At 38.9% G+C, this 23,152-nt stretch overlaps 2 protein-coding genes across 2 annotated transcripts in view; one reads left to right on the top strand and one right to left on the bottom strand.

Moving 5' to 3' along the window:
• Positions 1-456: 456 nt before the first annotated feature.
• Positions 457-4,285, bottom strand: LOC140151620 (protein FAM221B-like). The gene is given in 3 exon segments (XM_072174001.1): positions 457-866; positions 868-2,148; positions 4,125-4,285. Coding segments are annotated over 2 exon segments (1,062 nt in total). The 5' UTR covers positions 1,897-2,148; positions 4,125-4,285; the 3' UTR covers positions 457-833.
• A 2,041-nt stretch (positions 4,286-6,326) lies between these two features.
• LOC140151519 (tubulin polyglutamylase TTLL7-like) overlaps positions 6,327-23,152 on the top strand; it is a 32,963-nt gene continuing 16,137 nt past the window's right edge. Inside the window, exons 1-4 of the mRNA XM_072173927.1 lie at positions 6,327-6,429; positions 20,901-21,300; positions 21,866-22,006; positions 22,189-22,246. Coding sequence (XP_072030028.1) covers positions 21,171-21,300; positions 21,866-22,006; positions 22,189-22,246 — 329 coding nt within the window. The 5' untranslated portion in view covers positions 6,327-6,429; positions 20,901-21,170. The remainder of the gene's footprint in view (positions 6,430-20,900; positions 21,301-21,865; positions 22,007-22,188; positions 22,247-23,152) is intronic.

Below are 23,152 nucleotides of genomic sequence, written 5' to 3'. Positions count from 1 at the left end.
AACACATCAGGGAGCTCTATTTGAATGTCATACACTTTCTGAGAAAAATTCAATTTAATTTTTTTGCCACAGAGGGAGGGTGAGTTTCAAAAAAAGTTCGTTTAAATGTGCTAATTTCATTCCACCTGCTGTGGAAGATATTTCCAAAATCTTCCACAGGGGGATTGTGGACTTTAAATGGAATAGCCCAATCCATTACTCAAAACCTCCATCAACATATTATAGGTAGGTGGAAGTCTTGCCATTTAATTGTTTCATTTTAATACCTAATGTCAAACCCAGTGGTTGAAAGAAATAAAAGATTTGTGGTGCTACTACACAAGATACTTGTTTGTTGTTATTATTTATTTGCATATCATTCACATACAAAACATTTTAAAAAATACATCCGATTAGAAAGTTGCGTATATATTAAAACTGATTTCATTTGACTTACTAAGTTGCAATGAATCGAGTATAACGCCAAGATTTGAATCGTGCAATGCACGCTAACCCAATCCTGCGGTGCGTATACACACACCAGGGCCTTAGCTAGAAATTGAGGTTTGCCCGTCATTCGAATAAAATTGCCTGTCCTTATTTGACCTTTAAAACATTTACCAGACTTCTATAGCCCATTGGGCTTCAAAGAGTTCAAATGTGCTGCCATGGCCTTGTTTCGCAAATCTGGTCTACTAAAAAGGTCAATAGCCTTTCTCAACAACTACAGTTATAATGTAACATCTGTCAAAGGCAGACGGGTGGTTGCTAAGACACTGATCGTGGAACTGTATATTGGTGTCCTAGCAGTTTTGCACTTGATTATACCCTGGATATTTTATTTGGTATTAAAATTAATCCCACACCGGCTTAAAAGTGGACTTTTTTAGTGGGGGGTTTAACAGGTGTGTTTTGATCAATAGCCCTACTTCTTGGTATTGGACCCCGTCCATCCATCAAGGCTTGGTATATACCAGGGTTGTCATCTACCCCCGTCAATGCCATATTACGTAATTCGGGCATCTCGGCAAATGGGAGGTATGCTTCTCCGTACGGGATGTTATTCTGGTGGCGATGACTTTCCGTCTCAAACACAGTTTCATGTTCTTCCCAATGCTTATCACATGCCGCACAAAGAAAGTTGGAGTTGAAGGCACCGCATGAACATCTTTTGCAGCTTCTGTATCCTGCACACTGATGCTCTTCATGGGTGTGCTTGCATCGACATTTTGCCCTCCACTTTGTCGGGTCAAAATCGCGTCTCCTCTGAAACCAAAATTCTCCAATATCTTCAGGTCGACCTGGAATGAAGGCAAATGCTTTGCAGCCACACCTACTTTGACGACATGGTACGCGAACACTATGGCCATTGTAAGAGGCGTGTTCTTGTAGAATATGTCCGCAGAAACAGCGTGAAAGTCTACCAACTCTGATACAATCCCAGGTGAATTGAGGACATCGCCAACCGATGTAAACCCCAGTCTGAATGGCTTCAGTCGCAGCTTCTGTTTCAGGATCAAATAGCTTCTGCAATCGAGGTCCAAATTCTTCTCGGTTCATAGCTCGTGCAACAGATACCAGTTCAGCTTTCTCTGCTGGTATAACTGGGCGGACTTTGTAGCCTTGAGGTACTATCAAGCTCCGTTCACCATTACTTGAACCGCGACCTTTAGACACAGGTCCAGGATGTTTACGAGGCACAAGAGCAGAACTACTTGACTGTTCTTTTGGTCTAGCACCATTGAATTGACCAGATGGAATTTCCCAAGAAGCTGATTTGGAACTCTTTGCTTTCTGCACACTGCTACTTGCACTGGCAGATTTAGGTTTGTTTGTTGCTGTATCTTTAGTAGCACTAGATCTAGACTGTGGTCTAGTGGCTCTTGAACTTTGTGAACTGGGTTTCCTTGAACTCATGGTTCCAAAGAGTTGAAGTGTTAAGGGCAGCAAATTGATCTTTTCAGAACATATTCTCCCAACACTCTACAACATTTAAATTAAGGGTATGTTTTTTCGTAAAATTTATACTTTGACTTAGTCCATCCAGCTATCGCGCAATATTTCTTGATGTCAATATTTCGTCTCATTTCAACCAATGATGACTCAAAAATAGCTGGTCCACATCTTTAAATCTTTCTTTCGCTGCACTTTTACCATCACCAAAGTAACCTGAAAGAAGTAGATAAAAAGTTTCTATTAGTGTTAACGCCCTACTTTCATGCATTATTGATGCATACATTACTCACTAATAATAACAGAAGTTCGCTTTAGTTAAATCCATTATGTACGATATTTTTAAATGAATTTTGATTAATTTTGTCAACCCAATTTTTGTCATTTATATTTATATTATTTACACATATCGCAAGTTCGCAACTTGCACTTAAATGAATCGGCCAAAATTGCAGGACAACAGCAATTTTGAATTAATTAATGTCATAATAAGACATTAAACTACCCATTCAGTGATCCCAGCGCAATTATAAAAAAATTTAAATTGTCTATAAGTTGCTTAAAATTGAAGGATAAGCCATTCAAATTGTCATTTGGTATTTTTGAAATGACAAATTTGGCAAAAAAACGAAGAAAACAGCAGTACTGACCAGAGAAGATGTAATAAAGAGGAGAATCAACAGAATTATATCCTTGAGATAATCCCGAGGGTAATCCTGTCGCATCTATTCATAGACCTTTATTCTCAAGTAGTTAAACATCCACTTGAAATATCCTATGATGTTATGTGTGTGACCGCCCATGGTTGACCGATTTTCACTTCAGAATTGGAAATATATCCAATGTTTCTATAGAGAATTTGTTGAAAAGTATGAAACGCGTGTGTTATAAGGACCTGCTGCTTGGATGGAATACCATATGTGGATAATACAAGAAAGAAATCGAGTGCTGTAAAATTTCCCCCCAAATCCGCCCTTTTTTTTGTAAATATATATACATTTCTTAGGATTTTTTAGAGAGGTGATGATTGTTGATCATTTCTATTTTATTATTTTATGTATTTTCCTGTCATTTCCTGAAAAACCCAATAAAGATATTCTGATATTGAAAACACTCTCTATCATAAATAACATTGGCTGAAAGTGGCAACAAGCAGCAAAAATTATAATTTGCCATGGAACTTCAGTCATATTTTATCCGAAATCTGACAAGATGACAGGGTCTGCATGCATGGTGTGCATGGCAAGATGACATGCACACACTGACCTATCCCTAAAAGCAGTTAGCTGCAACTTGTGTATCACACCCATCCCAGGTTCAAACCCCATTGTGGTATTCTATTGTAAAGCAGCTAAATAGGGTGATTCATCGTTTACTTTGAATGAGCGGTCTCACACATATTTTGTTTGAGGATAGCTGGATCAACCTCCTCTTTATTACATCTTCTCTGTACCCCTTCAAATACATGTACGGTACCGTAACTATAATTTAGATACTGTCAGTATCTAAATTACAGATTCGTATAAAATGTCTGATTTTGATTTTGTCTTTAATATGTACATGGCTTTGGGCTGAACCACTCGCAGGTTTATATGTTAGCACATCTATGAAAATAACAATGGTACCAAAATCTGAATTTTGATGGTTTTTACGATCGTACGGATGAGCAAATCACTGAATGGGCCTTTAAATCCCCTACAAAACACCACAAGTGTATGTGTTTGGGCTTCATAAAATGACCAGTAGCTACCAGACAACCCAGCAGTGTGGTCTTTGCAGGCTGGGAGACATGGGGTGGGGGCGGAAGTTATTTAACCACCTTCCTATACTGTAAAATTGATAATTGGCCTGGTAAACACAAAATTTCACCTTTTATTTATTTTAGGGTAAAAAGTGTTGAACTTGAAAATTGGCCTGGCAAACACAAAATGTCACCTTAAAATAACTTATTTTGGGTTGAAATAATGTAAAAAAGCTTAAAAATTAGAGGCTAAGACTTAGGCCTGGTCTTCATGGTCTTGGTATTAAAACTTGACTCAAATTTAATAGCTCTTATATATAATTTTATATTGAAAACCTCATTCACAAATCAATGCATTTTTTTTACCAAAAATATAGCTCTGGGTGCAGTCAGACATGCGGCAATTTGCAGATGAAAAAGGCAATGTGCCTGTCTTTATTTATGTGCTTACTTTGTTATTGTAATCAGCTGATTTGTGTAGCAACGACTGACGCCGCAAAACTTAGCGTAATCTCATCTTTAATTTCGACCTGTGAAAATTCGTGACCCGGCGTATCCATGATGTAATTTTATTTCTCCGCATTGTGACTCTGGGTATGAGGTCATGGTTGTCAAGTGCTTTGATATCTACACAGGGCATTGGTTCCTCTCATTTGTCCAGTCGTTTAGCTATCGTCCCTGCCATTTCAGATAGGGAGTGCCTCCCCCGGGACTATAGCTTCAAGTGTAGGCCTACTGCATGCAGCGCGCTTTTTTAAATTTATTTAATGGCTAAGGGGCTGTGCAATAATTTTGTGTACCCCGGTGGTGAATTCTCGGGCCGCCAAAAATCGCTTGCCCCCCCTTTCGCCGTGCCAAAAAAGCTTTGCCCCCCCCTTTTCACTGTACTTTGAAGAGATATGAATTCTCATGATAAAAAGTGCCAGTATTTATTAGACCAACCCCCAGATGTTGCATGTTGCTGATCATCTTTAATGTTAGGCCTACCGTAAAATGGGGTAACTTTGGGCACTTTTCAGAGTTTTTAAACCACTGCTTCCAAACAAAACCAATTATATTTCTAATTAACTCTTTTTTGTGACATTAGGGTTCCTTCTACACCTTGAAGTTGAAAAAGATTTTTAATAATTTTGTAAGGGTGCCCTAGGGGTTCAAAATGACCTGACCAAAGTTACTACCCGCCTTTGGGGCAACTTTGGTCACAGTATTACATTCCATGAAGGAAAAAAAATCAAAAAAATTGATCTTCGCTGAATATGGGCAAGTGTGACATTTGACACCTTGCAAAATTAATCAAACACACATCCTTGCTCACAAATATCGATTTTTATTTTTTCTGAAAAAAATGTAAAAAAATGCTGATTTTTGGGTCAAAAATCCCGCTTTTTTCGTAAATTTCAAGGAAATTACACATGAGCGACTATTATTTCTTCCAAACATATTTCTTAACAAATTGACACCAAATGACTGAAAACAATATTGCTGTACGAAAATATGACCATTTAAAAATATATATTTGATCGACCAAAGTTACCCCGCTGACCGAAGTTACCCCATTTTACGGTATATATTAATTAATAGATAGGGGGCCTATGTGTAGGCCCTACACTAAGTGCGAAAATTTTGGGTTTTAAAGCGGAAAACTTTTTTGCCCCGGCCCCCCCCCTTTCCTACCACCTAAAACGTTTTGGTCCCCCCTCTTTTAAGGTCCCAAACTTTTTTGGCCCCCCCCTCCCTTTTTACCAGCCCCCCCCACCAAAGTAGGCCCTATTTCTGAACACTCCCTTAGGAGTTAGGATGTTTTATAAGTTTTCAAAAATGTTTTCTTAAAAAGAAATGCTAATAACGTTCAACCCTTTATGGGCCTATAAAGTTAAGTAAAAAAAAAGTTAAGTTAAAATAATTTGAAAACTTGTTTAAAGTAAAATAAAACATGCACATAGGCCTAGGCCTATCGTCCCCGCCCTCACCGATTTTTGGAGTTTCAAATATTTTTGTTAGGCATGTTAATAAGTTCTTGGTTATCATTTAGGCCTATAAACACATTCATTGCAAACACCGTCTCTCTACAAGCTAGGGGTAAAGGGCTCAGTAGGGGAAATTAGCCTGCCCTGAAGGGGCCGCGCGCGGCCAGTCCCCGGTTGCGAATTGCAATGCATAGAAAAGAATGGTAAAAATATAACATAATAAACAAATTATAAGGGCCTCCCTCACCGATATAGGCCCTACATGTCGATATAATTATATGTTCCTTTTTTACTTGGCAATAGGCCTACCCCGACTTTTAAACGTTTTCTATATAGACCCTACTAAACGTTTTGGCTGGGGTTCCTCTTCACTTTCTGGGACTTTTTCATACAATTTTCACATAAAAGTTTTTAATAGTTTAGTAAACTTTCAATGATGAAAACCGATTTATTGAACAAAAACCAAAAAATAAAAAACCTCCCTGGATTTTATGCGGCCTGACATAATTATTCAAAAAAAATTTGTAGGCCTATTACAAAAATAAATTACAAAAACGTTATGGGGGTCCACAAATTTAATTGCGCCTGGTATGAGAATCTAATTTTACGATAATTGATTGATAGAAACCCTGCCCTGTGCAATGTCATGTGGGGTCACGTCAATCAACATGCATGACATGACATGTCTGAAGATCTGTAAATTTGCAAATACGAAGGCGACGAAAACACGTAAATAAATGGAGTACTTTGACAAGCTCGCCTTTTTTACCGGCTTTTAAATTAAAGCAAGTAAGTACTAATAATATATTGTGAAGTTGCGGACATGCCGTTAACGTTAATCATGTAATTACCCCATAGGACTCGTGAGGAACTGCCTGATCAGCACCGTGTAATTTACTGTAAACACATGAAACAAATTTGATTTATTTATCATTTCATGATCTAGGCGTCATGGGGTGGGGGGAGGTGGGGAACTCATATATATGTGACATGATCAAGGGAATGAGTCACATGTTGGCCCTGGTCGAAAATGAGTTTTACACACTTTTCTAAAGTAAAGAGGCCATTTAATTAAAGTCTTTATTAGTGGTTGTTCGAGCATATTCTCTAACGCAAATCTTTGATTTGCGTTAGAGACCGGAGCTATATGATTTCGTGGGGCTTCCGGTACACAAAGTTGCGCCCGCATGTAAACATTGATTAACTGCCGGATGGTTCACAACAAACTTTCATAAGCGTGCCATTATAAGCTTAATTGAGTTAAACCCTACCTTTTGACATCTTTGTTACATACGATCCTCAAAAATAAGATGATATCTGGAGCCTAATTCAGCGCTGCTTACAGTGCCGCTTATTGTAGCTGTCACATCGTGGAAAATAATCTCAACCTATCAGATTATCGTACACACGTAAATTCTGGTGATTTATGACTGGACAGTCACTTAGTAGGTATGAGATTACCTCATTCAGATAACACCTGTTATGTTTGCCGATCGATGAACCAGTCCAGGGCATTTTCGGTCCAAGGCAACTCGACCACACGCAAATTCGGTCCCTGTATAAAACCACGCTTTTATGTGTAAGGGCGCACCATTAGATATCAAGGGGGGGCTTGGTATATTTTTGGAAAAAAAAATGCAATGCCATCTGAGCAACAAAAAAATTGCTCCACTGGCAAAAAAAATAAATTTGATGTCAAGGGTGAAAAAAAAAAAATGTCACAGTTAGTGAAGAAAAAATAACCTAATATAGGTTTTAAATAGCAATGTTTTTCGTGAATTTGCTCATTTTTCATCATTATATAAAGCCTAATAAAAATTTCTGGTAACCCGACCGACCGTGTAAAACCCTTATGACTCAAGTAATTTTATCCAATTATGTTCAAAATAAAAAATAATTGCTCACGACCAACTGGGTGTCTACAATGCTCCTCATCAGAAACTACATTATTGGCAAAAATATGGACGCACCATTAGAATTCTCGGGAGTGGGGAGGGTATGAAATTTTTGTGCATTTTTAAAATCCCTACCAATACTAAAAACAACCCAACTTCCCCCACCTAACTGTGTATAAATGCATGAAATTAAAAAAAAAAACTTGAAAAAAATTCCACTACCCCAACTTCCTACCCCCCCCCTGAGAATCTAATGGTGCGTCCCTTACCTCACCGTAGATAAAACAATGCGTCAACATGACCATGATGATTGTAAGGGACGCACCATTAGATTCTCAGGGTGGGGTAGGAAGTTTTGAAAAACTTCACCCACTACATGACCAAAAAAAACCTTTCCCCACCAACACTAAAAAAAAATACTTCCCCACCTAACTGTGTATAAATGCATGAAATTAAAAAAACCTTGCCGCCGCCTTCACAACTTCGCCGCCTAGTTCAGCGGCAACAAAATTTCTTTCCCCGACCCAACTTCCTACCCCCCCTGAGAATCTAATGGTGCGTCCCTAATTGTACCATGACTGTAGTACCCAGAGGTGTAGTACCAAACCATCGCTTTATGTTCACCGCTCAACTCGCAAAAGCTCACCGCAAATATTGAAAATAAGCGGATTTTCCCAGGAAATATACCATGGCAAGGTGCCGAGATGTCTAGCCGTGCACATTCTAAATAGCGTGGGAAACTGGGAATTGATTTTGATCACTTACCAAAAGCAAATGGGAAAAGATAATTGGCTATTACTTTTAGCCCCGCCCACAACAGTGACCCACTGATTAAAAGTTTTTTGTTATAAAAGTGACATTTATAAAGCCATTATAACGATCAGATCATGTGCTTTGTGCAAACTTGTATAGTGTTAATGTTGGGATCTCTGATGATTGAAGATCTGAAGAAAAGTGGTCAACACACAGACATTTTTTAATGCATGAGGCTTAAATAAAATTTGACTTAACCTGGGTGACTTTCTCCATCCCTCTCTCACTCTATTTCTGTCTCTCTCTCTCCCTTCAAACCCGGCCTTCAAAATCCCTCCCTCGATCCAGTTCTCAGACGTTTTTCGAACCCGAACTCGAGTCCCAATTTCCGCCATCGTATACACTGTACCGATGGCTGGCTCTGACCTGTACGGTACCCAGGCGCCAAGCAGCCAGCATACGAGGGGGGGGGGCACGGTCAGTATCGTCCCTATTTTTACGCCCCTTCCTTTTCTCTTTTCTTCTCGTCCCCATTCCCGCCTCTCCGTCCCCATTTTAGGTGTTGTGTGGGGGATGGGGTCTGCCCCGACAATCAGATCCGGTGCCCCCCCCATCATGGTCGGTGCCCCCTCCCCCCATGTGATGAGCACGCTGCACTACTGTTTCTGTCCTCCCCCCCCCCTCCCCTTTCTCAAGCCTCCATCATGTCTGGCTCTCCTCTATCTGCATCTCCCGTCAAATTTGGCCGTGTCCCGTAAGTGACTTTACACCACGCCCTATTCATTTCAGGGTGCTGTAGGTGACTTATGACGGTGTATCATAGCAATAAAGACAAACAAATTAATTGGCTGTGCTCCGTAAGTGATTTTAATACACCACGCCCTATGTAGGTGACTTTAGACTGCACCCTGGTAGACGGTACATCATAGCAATAAAGACAAACAATGTAATTGGCTGTGCTCCGTAAGTGACTGTATACATGTACCACGCCCTATGTGAGTGACTTTCACAGAACTAATTTTGTGGCGAGTTTAGTAACATAAATTGACAATAACAAAAAGGAATTTTGATTGATCTGTTTTAAAAGAGTACAAAGTAGAGGGGAATTTTGGCGACGGAGGAGGGAGAAGCAATTGTTTGGTTGGCCGAGTGGGGACAAGTGACTTTTCAGGCCGAGGGGGGGGGGGGGACAAGCGATTTTTGGCGGGTCGTTCGGAAATTTTCCCCGGGGGGGGGGGGGCTCATAATCATTGCACAGCCACAGCACATTGCGTCTTCTAATTAACATGGCATCTACACATAAAAACATGGCATCTACACATAAAAACCTAAGTGGGTTTATACAGGGCCGAATTACTTTGTGGTCGAGTTGGCATGGGCCTGAGCTGACGAGTCCTGCTATTCACGTGTTGTATCCATTGAACATGCGATCACCGGAAAAGAAGGGAGCGATTTTTATCACAAATGTGCCGAAATATTCATGTGAGTACACTTTAAATGGGACATACTATCTGGGAATTATGCCACCAACACGTATAGTAACAGAATGGTAAGTGAAGTTAGATAGAAGGGTGTTATTTCGGGGTATGTTTATCATGTTGTATTGTCATTATAATTTATGTGGTCTTACGTAATATGTTTACCCCCCGAAATTAGATACGAAAGGACACTAGCCACGAATGCGAGCGCATCCGTGAGCAAATTCGTGGCTAGTGTTTCTCGAGCAATATAGTGGGAATTCCAATTGAATGAACGCAGCTTTCAATAGCGTGACGAATTTTTGCGTACACTGCGCGATGTACGCCAGCGTGTGCGACTGTGCGTGAGTAACGCGGAAGTGAGTCCAACCATGCCAACGCACTCGTGATTGGATAGCATTGTATCCAAGGTCGTGCGTTCGCGTTGTAGTTTGAAATACGCAATATACGATCGCGGTTGGATCGAGTGCAGCTTTTAAAAGCTGCGTTCATTCAATTGGAATTCTTACTATAGGTATGTGAGCATTCCTTACCTGAGCATGCGCAATATTCAGCCTCTCTCAGCATAGGGAAATCGCGCACCCGGCGCCATTTTGGAAATTCATTACCGGTAGTAAATTTTACGGCGATGTTTTTGAAAATATTTTTTTGGGGGAATTAGATCGAGTTAGAAACAGTTCCAAAGCTTACAAGGCCAAGTCAAAAGGTTAAACTTGATCATAACCCGGAAGAGGTCAGATGATTCGCACGTGGTCGCGGCAAATTTTGGCGACTTTCTAGTGGGTTTGAAGTGACGATCTAATTTTTTTCGGAAATTACTCTCCAAATATATCTAAATAACGGAATTGAGCGGTAAGTTAAATGGAGCACGCGGTGAATAAGGGTATTTTTTTGTACATAAAAATGTTTGGTTTGATGAGATTTGATGGATGCCTTGCGCAAAAAGTGAGTGAACTGGGGACTTTGTGTAGTACGAATTCGGCGACTTTTGCCAGTGAGTGAACATGTTTAACCCGGGGTTTAACCCGGCATGGTTTGCGTATACTAATTGAATGGGCTCATGCTGTGAATGCTGGGATAGATTCTCATTCTGTGCCGACTATGTGTCGGGGGAAGAAGCAAATTTGGACCTTTCCTATTCCTATCCCATCATGCATAGCGCTAGCAGATTTTTGGGGTGGGCACATCGGGTATGATGGCCGGGGGGGGGACCACAGGCCGTTTTTTGGCCATTTTCCTATTTGATTTTCTAAATGTTCAAATTGATGGGGGGGACATACTCCTATGATGCTACGTCATGGGGGGTAACTTGAGCAGGAGTGACCCCATTCTGATGATCAAGTGAACTGGCCCTCGAGTTTCCATAATGATCTTGGAATAGGGAGCATGCGCCAGCCAGTGCTCCAAAGGGTGCCTGCTCAAAGACAAAACTTAAGCTGGGGAAGGGGCAGGGGGGTTCATACTTGTCAACTTGAGCAGGAGTGACCCCATTCTGATGATCAAGTGAACTGGCCCTCGAGTTTCCGCAATGATCTTCGGAATAGGGAGCATGCGCCAGCCAGTGCTCCAAAGGGTGCCTGCTCAAAGACAAAACTTAAAGCTGGGGAAGGGGCAGGGGGGTTCATACTTGAGCAGGAGTGACCCCATTCTGATGATCAAGTGAACTGGCCCTCGAGTTTCATAATGATCTTCGGAATAGGGAGCATCGCCAGCCAGTGCTCCAAAGGGTGCCTGCTCAAAGACAAAACTTAAGCTGGGGAAGGGGCAATGGGGTTCATACTTGAGCAGGAGTGACCCCATTCTGATGATCAAGTGAACTGGCCCTTGAGTTTCCGCAATGGTCTTGGAATAGGGAGCATGCGCCAGCCAGTGCTCCAAAGGGTACCTGCTCAAAAACATTTTCCTGGGGAGGGGGGGTGAATGCATCAGCTAGTGCTTATAATAATTAATTACCCCCCCTTGTATCAGTGAAAAGGTGTACTCAGGTGGGTAGTATCAAAACCGTGAGTTTTTCAATGACAAAACAAAAACAAAATAAGACACTTGAACACAAATTTCAGTTTTTCTTTATTTTTGCATGATGTTGGCCCTCTCTGTGGTTTCCCAGGGACTGCCTTTTGAGGAGAGCGAGAGCAATCGCTCTCTACTGCTCTTTAATTTAATGCTCTCCTGCAAATTCCAAAAGACAGTCCCTGGTTACCATCCTCTGTCAAAGCTGGAATCTGCATCAGAAAACAGAAATAAAACAAAATGTTACTCATACATATTCATTTGTATATTAGAGGGCAATAATTTTATGCGAGGGGCTCCCAAATTTACGAAAAGTCAGCATCAATAAAATTGCGACCCCCCCTATTTCGGCAACACCTTAGGGCCTATGTACCCCATGAAGAGGCTAAAATTGTATTCAGTCTTTTTGAATAAGATAAACACACTATCTGTGGTCATCTTGAGACTCCCTACATTTTGATCATCAAAAATTGTATGACCCCCCTATTTTTCTTTCAAAAAAAAGGACCCCCGGTGTATATTTGGGACCCCCCCTCCAAAGAAAATGATCCAGGCCCTTATGTTCACATCAATACAAATTCAATCAATCTAGGATTACATTTACAGTTCAGTACCGTAAATGACAAGTGCTTGTTTCTTAAAATTGTGTACTCACAATGCACAGTATAGGCCTATAACCATTTTAATATGTGCATGCACAAAAGTTTGTACAGGAAATTGGCTGAAAAATTGAGACATTCAAATTAGCATATCTCCGCAACCACATGTCGTATGACATTCATTTATGCCTCATCAGTTTTCTTTCATTTAGCTCTTTAATATGAGATTACTTTGATGAGAATCAAAAAAAGTTCAAATTTTTTTGTATTGTACCTATTAAAGTTATCAGAAACTGAAAACCCCGTGTTCATGATGTTGATACAGTTATAGTATTCTACAAATTTCGAACGTTTGAGGACTTGTTCTCAAGTTGTAGAAGGTGCCATAGGGTGTCTTCAGTGTTAATTATTTTCATTATAAATGTCGCAAAATATTAATATTGACAATAATTAACAACCTGTTTCACCTCTCCATATATTCATACATTGCTCACCTGTGTTTTCATATCATATTTTGTGGTGAAAAATGATTACAAATGTGTAATTAATTTGCAATCATTTTTGGAGCAACGATTTCTTCGTACCGACGGCTAAGTGTGTATGTGAATGCACATTAAACACATACAAACACATACACAGCACCTGTTGGAACTCCCCGTCGGAGCGGGGAGTTTCAATTATTGGAACTGATGTTGATATGACTTTTCTTTGCAAAGTTACGTCAATTTATCTATCGCTGAAAACAATAAAACATTTGCCAATATCTCAAAATCAATATTAGCGACATCCGACTCATTTCCCTTGATCGTGTCACATATACTTTCATGCGTTGTCATCCTCAAGCAGGCCCTCAGCTCCAATTTCCTGGCCTGGCATGCTTGGACTCATGGATGGGAGCATGTGAAAATAGTTTTACCAACCCCAATCACGATGATTTTGTTAAAAAATTAAAACTAGCAATAGCATGTCTAGGGAAGCTTCTTTTGCACAATTGTTTACGCACCATTTTCACTGACCACCATAAAAAAAAAGGTACCCTTTCACACATGCACACAGACTAGTGCCGTACTATTACGCTGCCTTTCGTATTCGCAGAGGAGGACAATTTCGACCCCCTCGTTTGTTTACAAACAGAGAGGTAGACAAAGGGCCTATCAAAACTGTTCCGCTTGTCCAAATACTCAAGTATCAAAAGGATGGTCCACAATAGAGTGATCCACGCAACATGAATAGGGGATTAAAAAACTGTGAAGTAGGACCATGTGGTCAGTTTTTGGCTCTGAGCGGAGCTTATCAGTGCCTTTGTCATGCAACTAACTAGCATTCATTTTCAGGCCACAATACGCTGTTGGTTTTTATGCTAAGGATCATTTAATGACTGATATGAAGACTTAAGTTTCGTTTCTAAGTTTGGCTAAGTTATTTTCGAATCGATTGCACTCCAGATTTTATTGAAATTCAGGCGATAAAAGTATTATTTTTGGGTAAAAAATACCAAAATAGTCACGATAATCGAGTTATATCTTGGTTCCCTGTGTGTGCTAGAGATTATTCTGGTCTGTATAATTTAAGATGCGTAATACAGACGGAAACCAATGGAGGTACATTTCTTAAGATTTAGTTCAGATCAGAAATTATTTGACTACTTCTTAACTTTTCTTCACTATTTCTTTATAATTTAAATAAAGAGATAGGTAAGGAATGTCAAAAAATAGTCAAGAACATGTCTGAATCTTGAATAAATCCCCGAATAAATCTGAACAAATGACTTTTCTGGGGGACTATTTGCCTTGCGCAAGTGCAGTACGAAAGCACTGTGCCGATTTTTTTGTTAAAGGTCACGTTTTTACCGATAAGCTGCGATGCTCAACAAACTTCGTACTTTTCTATGAGGCTATTTTGAACCAATAAATCGATTAGTTTTTCTTGATTGATGACATCACCATTTCTGAACCAATCAGCAAACAGTTTTGTGTGATTGATCGATTTTGCAGTAGTCTCCATAGCAGCCAGTTTGGTTCCGCCCTTCCACACAAACATTTTTGTGGAGGGAGCGTAACCAAACTGGCTGCATAGGAGACTAAGTTCACTGACCCACTGACCTTGCAAACTCAACCACAGAGAGCTACGGTGCATAATCGAGGTGAAAATACGCTAGTTTGTTTACCATTCTGAGCTCATGAGCTTCTGGTACATGTCATTCCGAAGCATTTACGAGCATACCATAATATTTTATAAAGATGTTTATTTAAGTTATTTGTAAAATTCAGCGATGGACTTAATATAGAAGTGGTTTGATTTTAGTTGTAAACGCGGGACTCGACCGGCATGACAAGTTGAACATGTGAAGTTCCAAATTCGGAAGCCATGTACTACTTTTCCATGTACGTAGGTCTCACACGAACTGCTCCGAGGTAGATTGTCTACTTTTGTACTTTCGTAAGTGATGAAATTGAAGAAAAAATCATGAAGTGAAATCTATCAGAAATAAACACTGATGTGATGTAGGCTAGTCCTGCTTAATCGGAGTACAGCATCCAGACCAGGCAGATCCAGATCCGAACAGAACTTACGATTGTTCGGTTGGACCGGGTTCAACACACATGACACAACAGACATGTCAGGACAGAACAGTTTTGGTGTTTACAAAAAATGCAAATGATCTCAAGTCACAAAAATTTGTTATAAAATTTCATTTTTGTCTCGCCTCAGTATTTCTGTCTGTCCGGGGTGTGGATGTCCGTGTGTCCGCCTGGAGCTGTATCTGGGAAACTGTAAGACCTCACGAGTACGTGGGCGCTACTTGGTGGGAGGAAGGGTATCTAAGTTTGTCCGTAATTGTATGTTTTCGGTGAAAAATAATGCAAATTAACATAGCTAATTTGCATAATTTATGCAAAAAATCAGCGCAAATTGATAAAATTTCATTTCTGAACTTTGTTCAGGATGGGACTTAGTAATCACTATTTCCGCCTGTGTGTGGGGGGGATGTCCGAATGTTTGTCCGGAGCTGTATCTGGGGAACCGTAAGACCTACGGGGACGCTACTTGGTGGGAGGAAGGGTATCCAAGTTTGCTCCGTAATTGTATGTTTTCGGTGAAAATATGCAAATTAACATAGCTAATTATGCGAATATCAGCGCAAATTGATAGCGGTGCATGGTAACGAAACCTTGTGACAGGAATGATACACACCTGCTGATCACCTGATTAGTTTTTGGCGAAAAGTATGCGCATTTAGTTGTTAAGTTGCATAATTTATGCGGGCAACGCTTCTACAAAATGGTTGGAAATCTGAAGAAATCCGCCTTGTGAAGCTGTTTCTGGGGATCCGTAAGAATGCTAAGCCCTATGATGATGAAACGTGGTGGGGGTAGCATGACCAGAGGATCTCGACCTGATTCGATTTTCAGCGCAAAATATGGTAATTACCTACCTAATTTGCATAATTTATGCATAATATGCAAAAACCTTTTTTCTCGGAGACTAGGGGTCGCACATTCTTCAAACTTGGTGGGCGGGTGCATCTTGACCCCAGACAGAACAAGTTTGTATTGGTTAGTGGGTGAAGGTCACTCGAGGTCATCCAGGGGTCATCTAAGGTCAAATTACTAAAACTGTCGTATGGGCATGAAACTTGGTGGGTACAGTTAACATTTAGAGTCAAATTTTCTGACGGTCATTTTGGGGTCATCCGAGGTCACTTAGGGGTCATCCGAGGTCAAATTACTAAAACTGTCGTATGAGCATGAAACTTGATGGATACACTTAACATTATGAGTCAAAGTTTCGAAGGTAATTTCAGGGTCATCCAAGGTCACCAAGGGGTCATCTGAGGTCAAATTACTAAAACTGTCGATGGGCATGAAACTTGGTGGGTACAGTCAACATTTAGAGTCAAATTATCGGACGGTCATTTCGGGGTCATCCAAGGTCACCAAGGGGTCACCTGAGGTCAAATTACTAAAAACTTGTATGGGCATGAAACTTGGTGGGTACACTTAACATTTAGAGTCAAATTTTCAGACGGTTATTTTGGGGTCATCTGAGGTCACCAAGGGGTCATCTGAGGTCAAATTACTAAAAACTGTTGTATGGGCATGAAACTTTGTGGGTACAGTCAACATTTAGAGTCAAATTTTTGGAAGGTCATTTCGGGTCATCCGAGGTCACCCAGGGGTCATCTGAGGTTAAGTTACTAAAACTCGCATGGGCATGAAACTTGGTGGGTACAGTCAACATTTCAAGCCAAATTTTTGGAATGTCATTTTGGGGTCATCCAAGGTCACTCAGGGGTCATCTGTGGTCAAATTACTAAAACCTCATGTGGATATGAAACTTATTGATGGATGTATTATGCTCTGCAAATAAGATATAGCTACCAACCAGCAAGATGTATGATTATGTGATCTGGCACATACAATGTATATGATTTCACCTGTTGCACATTCGACTGCAATTACTTTCACATTCAAAAAAGCACAGAGCCACAGCGCCATTGGTGCTCTTGTTTAAACTGGGACCCTAAAAAAGGTGGTGCTGTCACATTTTGCTAAATCATTTTGTCTACTTATTCCTATATTTTTGCTAAAATTCATCATGAACAAATGGTTTTGGTCTTATTTTGAAGATAAATTATTAATCTAATGAATTAATAACAAATACAATTAAACAAATGTATTAATTAATTACAACAGCTTAATTAAGTTAATTAGTCAGGGGTGGTGCCGGAAGTGGAGGAGCCGGAAGCGGAGGAGCTCTGTGTAATTCCAATGGGAAGTTGGTGTTCATTAATAAAATTTATGCACTTTGTTGCCTAGTAGAAGTGAAAATGCATTTGCATAATGTTAATCTTATTTTTTAACTTTCTATAACTATAATTGCCTAGTTAATCTTAATAAACTTAGTAATTAAGGATTTAATAAGCTTTTAATTAATGCAGTGGAATGTGGGTCATGCAATAAAGTGGGCTTTAAATTTTGCATGCATGCATGCATATGATTATTTTATATTTGTTTATATTTGTTTTATATTTGAAATATAAAATAAATCTTCTCAAAGGAGATTATTACAGTCAAAGGATTTAATCTGATGACATATTGATCTCTGGTTATTGTTAAAAAGTTTATTGATGTAGGCTATTTGCCTACATGTACATGTACCTTTGTTACTAATTATTCACTGTATATTGATTTTTGGAACACCCTATATAGGAATTGGATATTTAAATTTGATATTATAGCAATTCTTTAAACTATATTGAATATATTTTCCAAATTTAATGGCACAATTTTACTTAAATTAAAAATTTTTAAATACAACTTTTTTCACACCCTGTATAACACAATGGGCTTAACAAATATAGTGCAAACTATATATTTAATGAAAGGACTAACTGTGTACATTGCAAATATCAAGTTCATTTTCCAATTTAATATACTATGTAGAAATATTGAAGTGGTAAAGAAATTTAAATTTTTCGGTATTTTCAATGGAATCACCCTGTATATTTTTTGGTACACCCTGTATATCCACTCAAACTTTACAGATTTGCAATCATGACAATATATGCTTTCTAAAAATGTATACTTTTACTAGTTTGGGTAAAAACTTTTTGAAATATAATCAGAAATACAAAAAAGGAGTTCATTTTTGACAAATTGCAAGATGTGACACAATTGGGTCCCACCTCAAAAAACATGACCATGTGCTTCTTTTGTCCAATTTGGCATCAAGATATCGAATGGAAACAGTTCAGACCCAGAACACGATCATGTCAGAAATTAATATTTTGTTCTGGGTCTGATTATTCGGACTACACACAGACCAACCATAAAAAAGGTAGGCAGATCCTTTTTCCCCCAGGGGGACTACTTTAGTACAAGGAACTTATACGATGTCCTCATTCACAAACTGATAGTGATACTATCTGTCCATCGTATAAAACTGTTTATACTGTACGGCAGCGTGTTGAAGGAATATTACTCCGTCCTCAGCTAATTGGGATCCCTCACAGTCTCCCAAACATCAAACATCTTAAGACTGTCCTTTTTCACATAACGCAGACAAAGTAGGGCCAACTTGCCTAGAAATGGTCAAATTTTGGCAAGAAATATCTCTGTGTAATCCTATGCAAGTCCCACATCAAGTTGGGCTAGGCTGGTAACTGGTTCCCACCAGCGTCATGCGCGTGACGTGACACAGCTAAAATAATCGACCGGAAATCGGGGATCATTAAAACGTCAACAATTTCAAAATACGCAATGCCAGTAAACTTATTGGCGAGCGGTCCGAATTTTGAGCCATACAAGTTTACGTGGTGAACTAGGGACTACTCAAGTTTCACAGTGTACACAACAAGGCGGTAAAGGAAGCACATTCTCCCACTGTTCTCGCTGGATGACTCTTGACTTGATCATTCTATTAAGGGGGAACTACACCCCTGCCCAATTTTGTGCCTATTTTTGCATTTTTCTCAAAAATTATAGCGCATTAGTGACAAGTAAGATATGTAGCCTATATTAGGCCAAGGAAAGTCGATTTTGAGTTTCCCGTCACCCGCCCTCACTTCATTTTCTGACCCTCACTTGAATTCATTATTGTGATTTTCCAAAAATACCGATAAAAACTGGTTATATTTACAAAAAAAATTATGAATATCCCTTTATTTTTTGTGGAAAAATCAAAATCAAAACATACATTTTGCTGTCAACCTTGCAGACTCTTTTTAATATACAAGTTTTGAATCTCATTTAAGCTAAACATCCATCTTCAAGTGAGTAAGCAGCAAATAACAACACATTTTACATGCGTGTTGGTCATATAATGAAAGGCAGAAAAATAATGAATAATGAAAAAGTTACCTCATTTGTTTTCAGAAATTGTGTGACGGGAAACTCAAAATTGACTGTTAGTGGCCTTATAGGGGCAAGGACTACAACTACTGCACTGGAAATTTTATTTCAGCACAGACAACAGTTGTGGAGTTACAATCAAAAATGAGGGAAAACCAATATTTGATCAATAAATCAATAACTACTTGCCTTGGGTTGCTGAATTTTCAGTGCAGTAGTTGTAGTCTTTGCCCCTATAAAATACATATCTTACCTGTCACCAATGCACTATAATTTTTGAGAAAAATGCAAGAATAGGCACAAAATTGGCCAGGGGTGTAGTACCCCCTTAAATCGATCAACGCAATACATAACAGTTGTTGTCTTGCTGCAAGTTCACACATGCATAGCCCTGATATAAAATATTAATTTATTATTTTAATAATACTTGTCACTTGATTTTTTTTACTTTAGACACTTTATATTTACCGAAGTTACTGAGTAGTATTTTAATATGCTCATACTATTTATCAATACATGTTCTGAATTGTATGTATCCCTATAAATTTTATTTTTATAGGCCTATCATCATATTTATGATTTTAAATCTTTAATTTAGCAAAAAAAATAGCATGAATTTATTAAATTATCGTCTTCGTCTACATGATCACAAAATAGTTCCAATATTTTTGTTTTTCCCAAATCTTTTCTTTCTGACCAATGGAAGTAAGAGTAGCCCACTTCCATGTTCTGACTGACTTTCTTTCTGACTGACTTTTTTTCTAACTGAAAGACACACGCATAGCACATGCTCTGACCATCTTGATGCTCTGACACTGACAGTTAAAGTGCAGCAGGCATAGACGATTATTGATCAATTGAAGTATCGATTAGGATATTATAATCCCTCTTAATTCCAGCGAGTACTGTGGGAGAGTGTGCTTCCTTTACCACCTTGTTGTACACATGCCATGCCTGGACTCAACCACTGGTAGTTGTCCACATCCAACTCGGTTGTAGTAACTACAAATTTTGAATGTTTCAGGACTTGAAGTGCCAGGGGTAGCGCTAACTTGTGCCATGGCTGGGGTCATGAGCGCATTCTTTTAGCTTTTGGCGCTTTATTTCAAACCCTTTATTTCTAATTATTGTTTTGGATCCATAATTTCACCCCTGGGCTTTGTTTGAAAACCTAGCGCTTACCCCTGGAAGTGCCATAGGTGACGCGATCAAGGGAAATGAGTCGGATGTCGCTAATACTGATTTTGAGATATTGGCAAAGAAAGTGTTTAAATTCTTTTGTTTTATACTGTTTTTAGCAATTGAAAAATTGACATAACTTCGCTAAGAAAAGTAGTATCGACATGAGGTTTTCAGTTTCTGAAAGCTCTAAATGTCCTCTTTTGCATGATAATGTTTTGTGTTTTTAATATGAAAATTTGATATTTTGTATTCATGTCATACTCTATTAATGATATGCATTCAAATTCAATTTTGAGTCCTAGAACAGTGAAATGCGTTGATCAATTTAGGGGTGTTGTGAATAAATATGGTCATGCGAACACAGACTCATACTTTATGAGTCAAGACTTTGGCTTGACTCGACTCAAGACATGAGTCATTGCATTTTTGGTTGTGTTTTTTTTTTTCTGAAAATAATTTACATGTAAAAATTGATTTGTTTATTTTCAGAAACAAGGGAGGTGTTCAAGTTGAAGCAAATTTAATACCAAAGGAGTGACTAACCAAGAAGCTTTACTTCCAGTAATAATTTACTACCTGGTACCAATGCAAAGCAGTTGACTACAGATATGGGTGCTTGTATGGTATTCCATACCATACTTGCCAACAAACAAATACTCTGGCCCAGTATCAGGACCACTTCCATCTACACCAAAATCTTATTGTAGGCAGAATCTGATTGGCTGGGCTTTCTAGAAGCCTACACCTGATTGGTTCAGTATGCCATCTGCTACTGATGGCCCCATAGCACACAGACCACCCAGGCCACCGGATCCAGATGGTCTAGGTGATTCACTGGTTTTACCAAAATGGGGTGCTTCCTCTGTGGAACAACTAGCAGGGGCTACAGGTTAGTTGGGGTGTGGGTGGGGGTGTGACTGCGCATGTGCGTGCTTGCATCTAGTGTGCACATTGCAACCTTCAGCAAATATATAAAAAACAAAAATCTACTGATCTACTAATACTATAGCCCATGAATATTGAAACTTTTAGAACTTCAGTTATGAATTCATACCAGACCCCCCCCCATTTGTATTTTTCTAACTGGTTGAAAATTTGTGATATATTTCTGCTGTTCTTCAATGTAAATTTTATCAATATCAAATCATCTTGGAGGTTTGGAAAAAGGTGAAGAAGGGTTGTCAAAATATATCAGCCCGTATCTCAGGTCAAATAATTGAAAAGTCCCTGAGTATTGGACCTAGACCATTGACTGAAATAGGGAATGTAATTAGCATTTTTAAGCGTTATTGATCTCTTCTTAATTGAAACTACTGCATAGTGTGGACTGACTCAGTAGCCCTTTAATTGATAATAAATCCCTGTACAAAATACAGATCAATACAGATTACTCTAAACAAAATGTGCAATAAATAACTAATTAGCGTAACCATTTGTGTATATTTTGATTACAGGAACATATAGCAAACCAAGTAGTGCTATCAGCCTGGACAAAGAAGTTGAGGACAAGTTGAGGGCGCTGTCACAAAGAAAGAAAGTGAAACGTAAAAAGTCACAAATCCTTCTCAATGTAACCCTGACCAAGTACTCAGTAGGTGAGTGGATGTATTCTGTAATTTTATATTCCTGATAAATTTAGTATGGTATTGCCGGAAGTTACTGGTATATATTTAAGAACTGTCATAAACGCATTAAACATTGTGCTCAAAACTTGGTATATTTACTGTTAAACATGCCTATTGAGGATTCATGTTGTAATATTCTGATTTTGTGACAGTGCGACTCGTTGCTGAACAGTTTGGAGCTCTGACTGGTAAAGATGATGACCCAAACTGGTATGTAGATGAAAGAAAAAAATTGTTAATAAGATGTGAATAGTGATGTCACAGGATTAATTACCATAGCAATGGGTCTATACTATTTTGGAATGTATTGGCTTGCACTAGACGTAACACCATTCCTCTGTATTGTACATAGATTATCAAAGAACAGGGATAAAAGACCTGGATAGAAAATTCGCATCATGCTGATCACTCATACCTGTAAGATTAGTGTCTTTGAAAAGAGCGGTATCATAGTTAATCTGTGATGTGATTGCACACATAAACAGGTGATGAGTGCAGCCTGATTATAGTGTGGGCGATACATTAAAAAATAGTGTAGACCCATTGCTATGGTAATTAATCTTGTTGCTTCACTTCTTCTATAGTAAATTGAAGACAGGAATGGTGTGTGAATTAAGGTCAAAATCAGGGAGCCCTGTGGCATACCTGCATTAGATTTTTGGCTGTCTGTAGATAAAATAATTGGTTTAAGATATTGCAAATTGAACACCCCTAATAAACCATTTGGGTAAATCCTGAAAGCTTTTATTACAGTGGATGCACACGTCTTTACAATTGAATCAGATGCAATGTGTGCATCGACAAAACTTCATCAGGGATACCAGTTGCAAAGGTTTTTGTGATTCACAGAAAGATGTGTTGCTGGTAGTGTGACTGTGCAACTTCAAATTTGTCCTGTAAGGCTTCAACTATAAGTAACATGCAAAATCATGGAAAGTGTCATGGAAAGTGTGTTTTTGGGTCAAGGAATCTACATTTTGATTAAGTGATGTATTTTAAACATAGCAATAAATACATAAATCGAAAGTCATTTTAAACTTCTACGATACTAAATTTGGTACACTCACGAGAGCGCTTTCACTGACTCAACTAGTGTCATTAGGATTTGCTGAACAG

The sequence above is a fragment of the Amphiura filiformis genome, chromosome 1 (assembly GCF_039555335.1).
Source record: "Amphiura filiformis chromosome 1, Afil_fr2py, whole genome shotgun sequence".
Classification (NCBI taxonomy): Eukaryota; Metazoa; Echinodermata; class Ophiuroidea; order Amphilepidida; family Amphiuridae; genus Amphiura; species Amphiura filiformis.
This window is presented reverse-complemented; position numbering and strand designations above follow the sequence as displayed.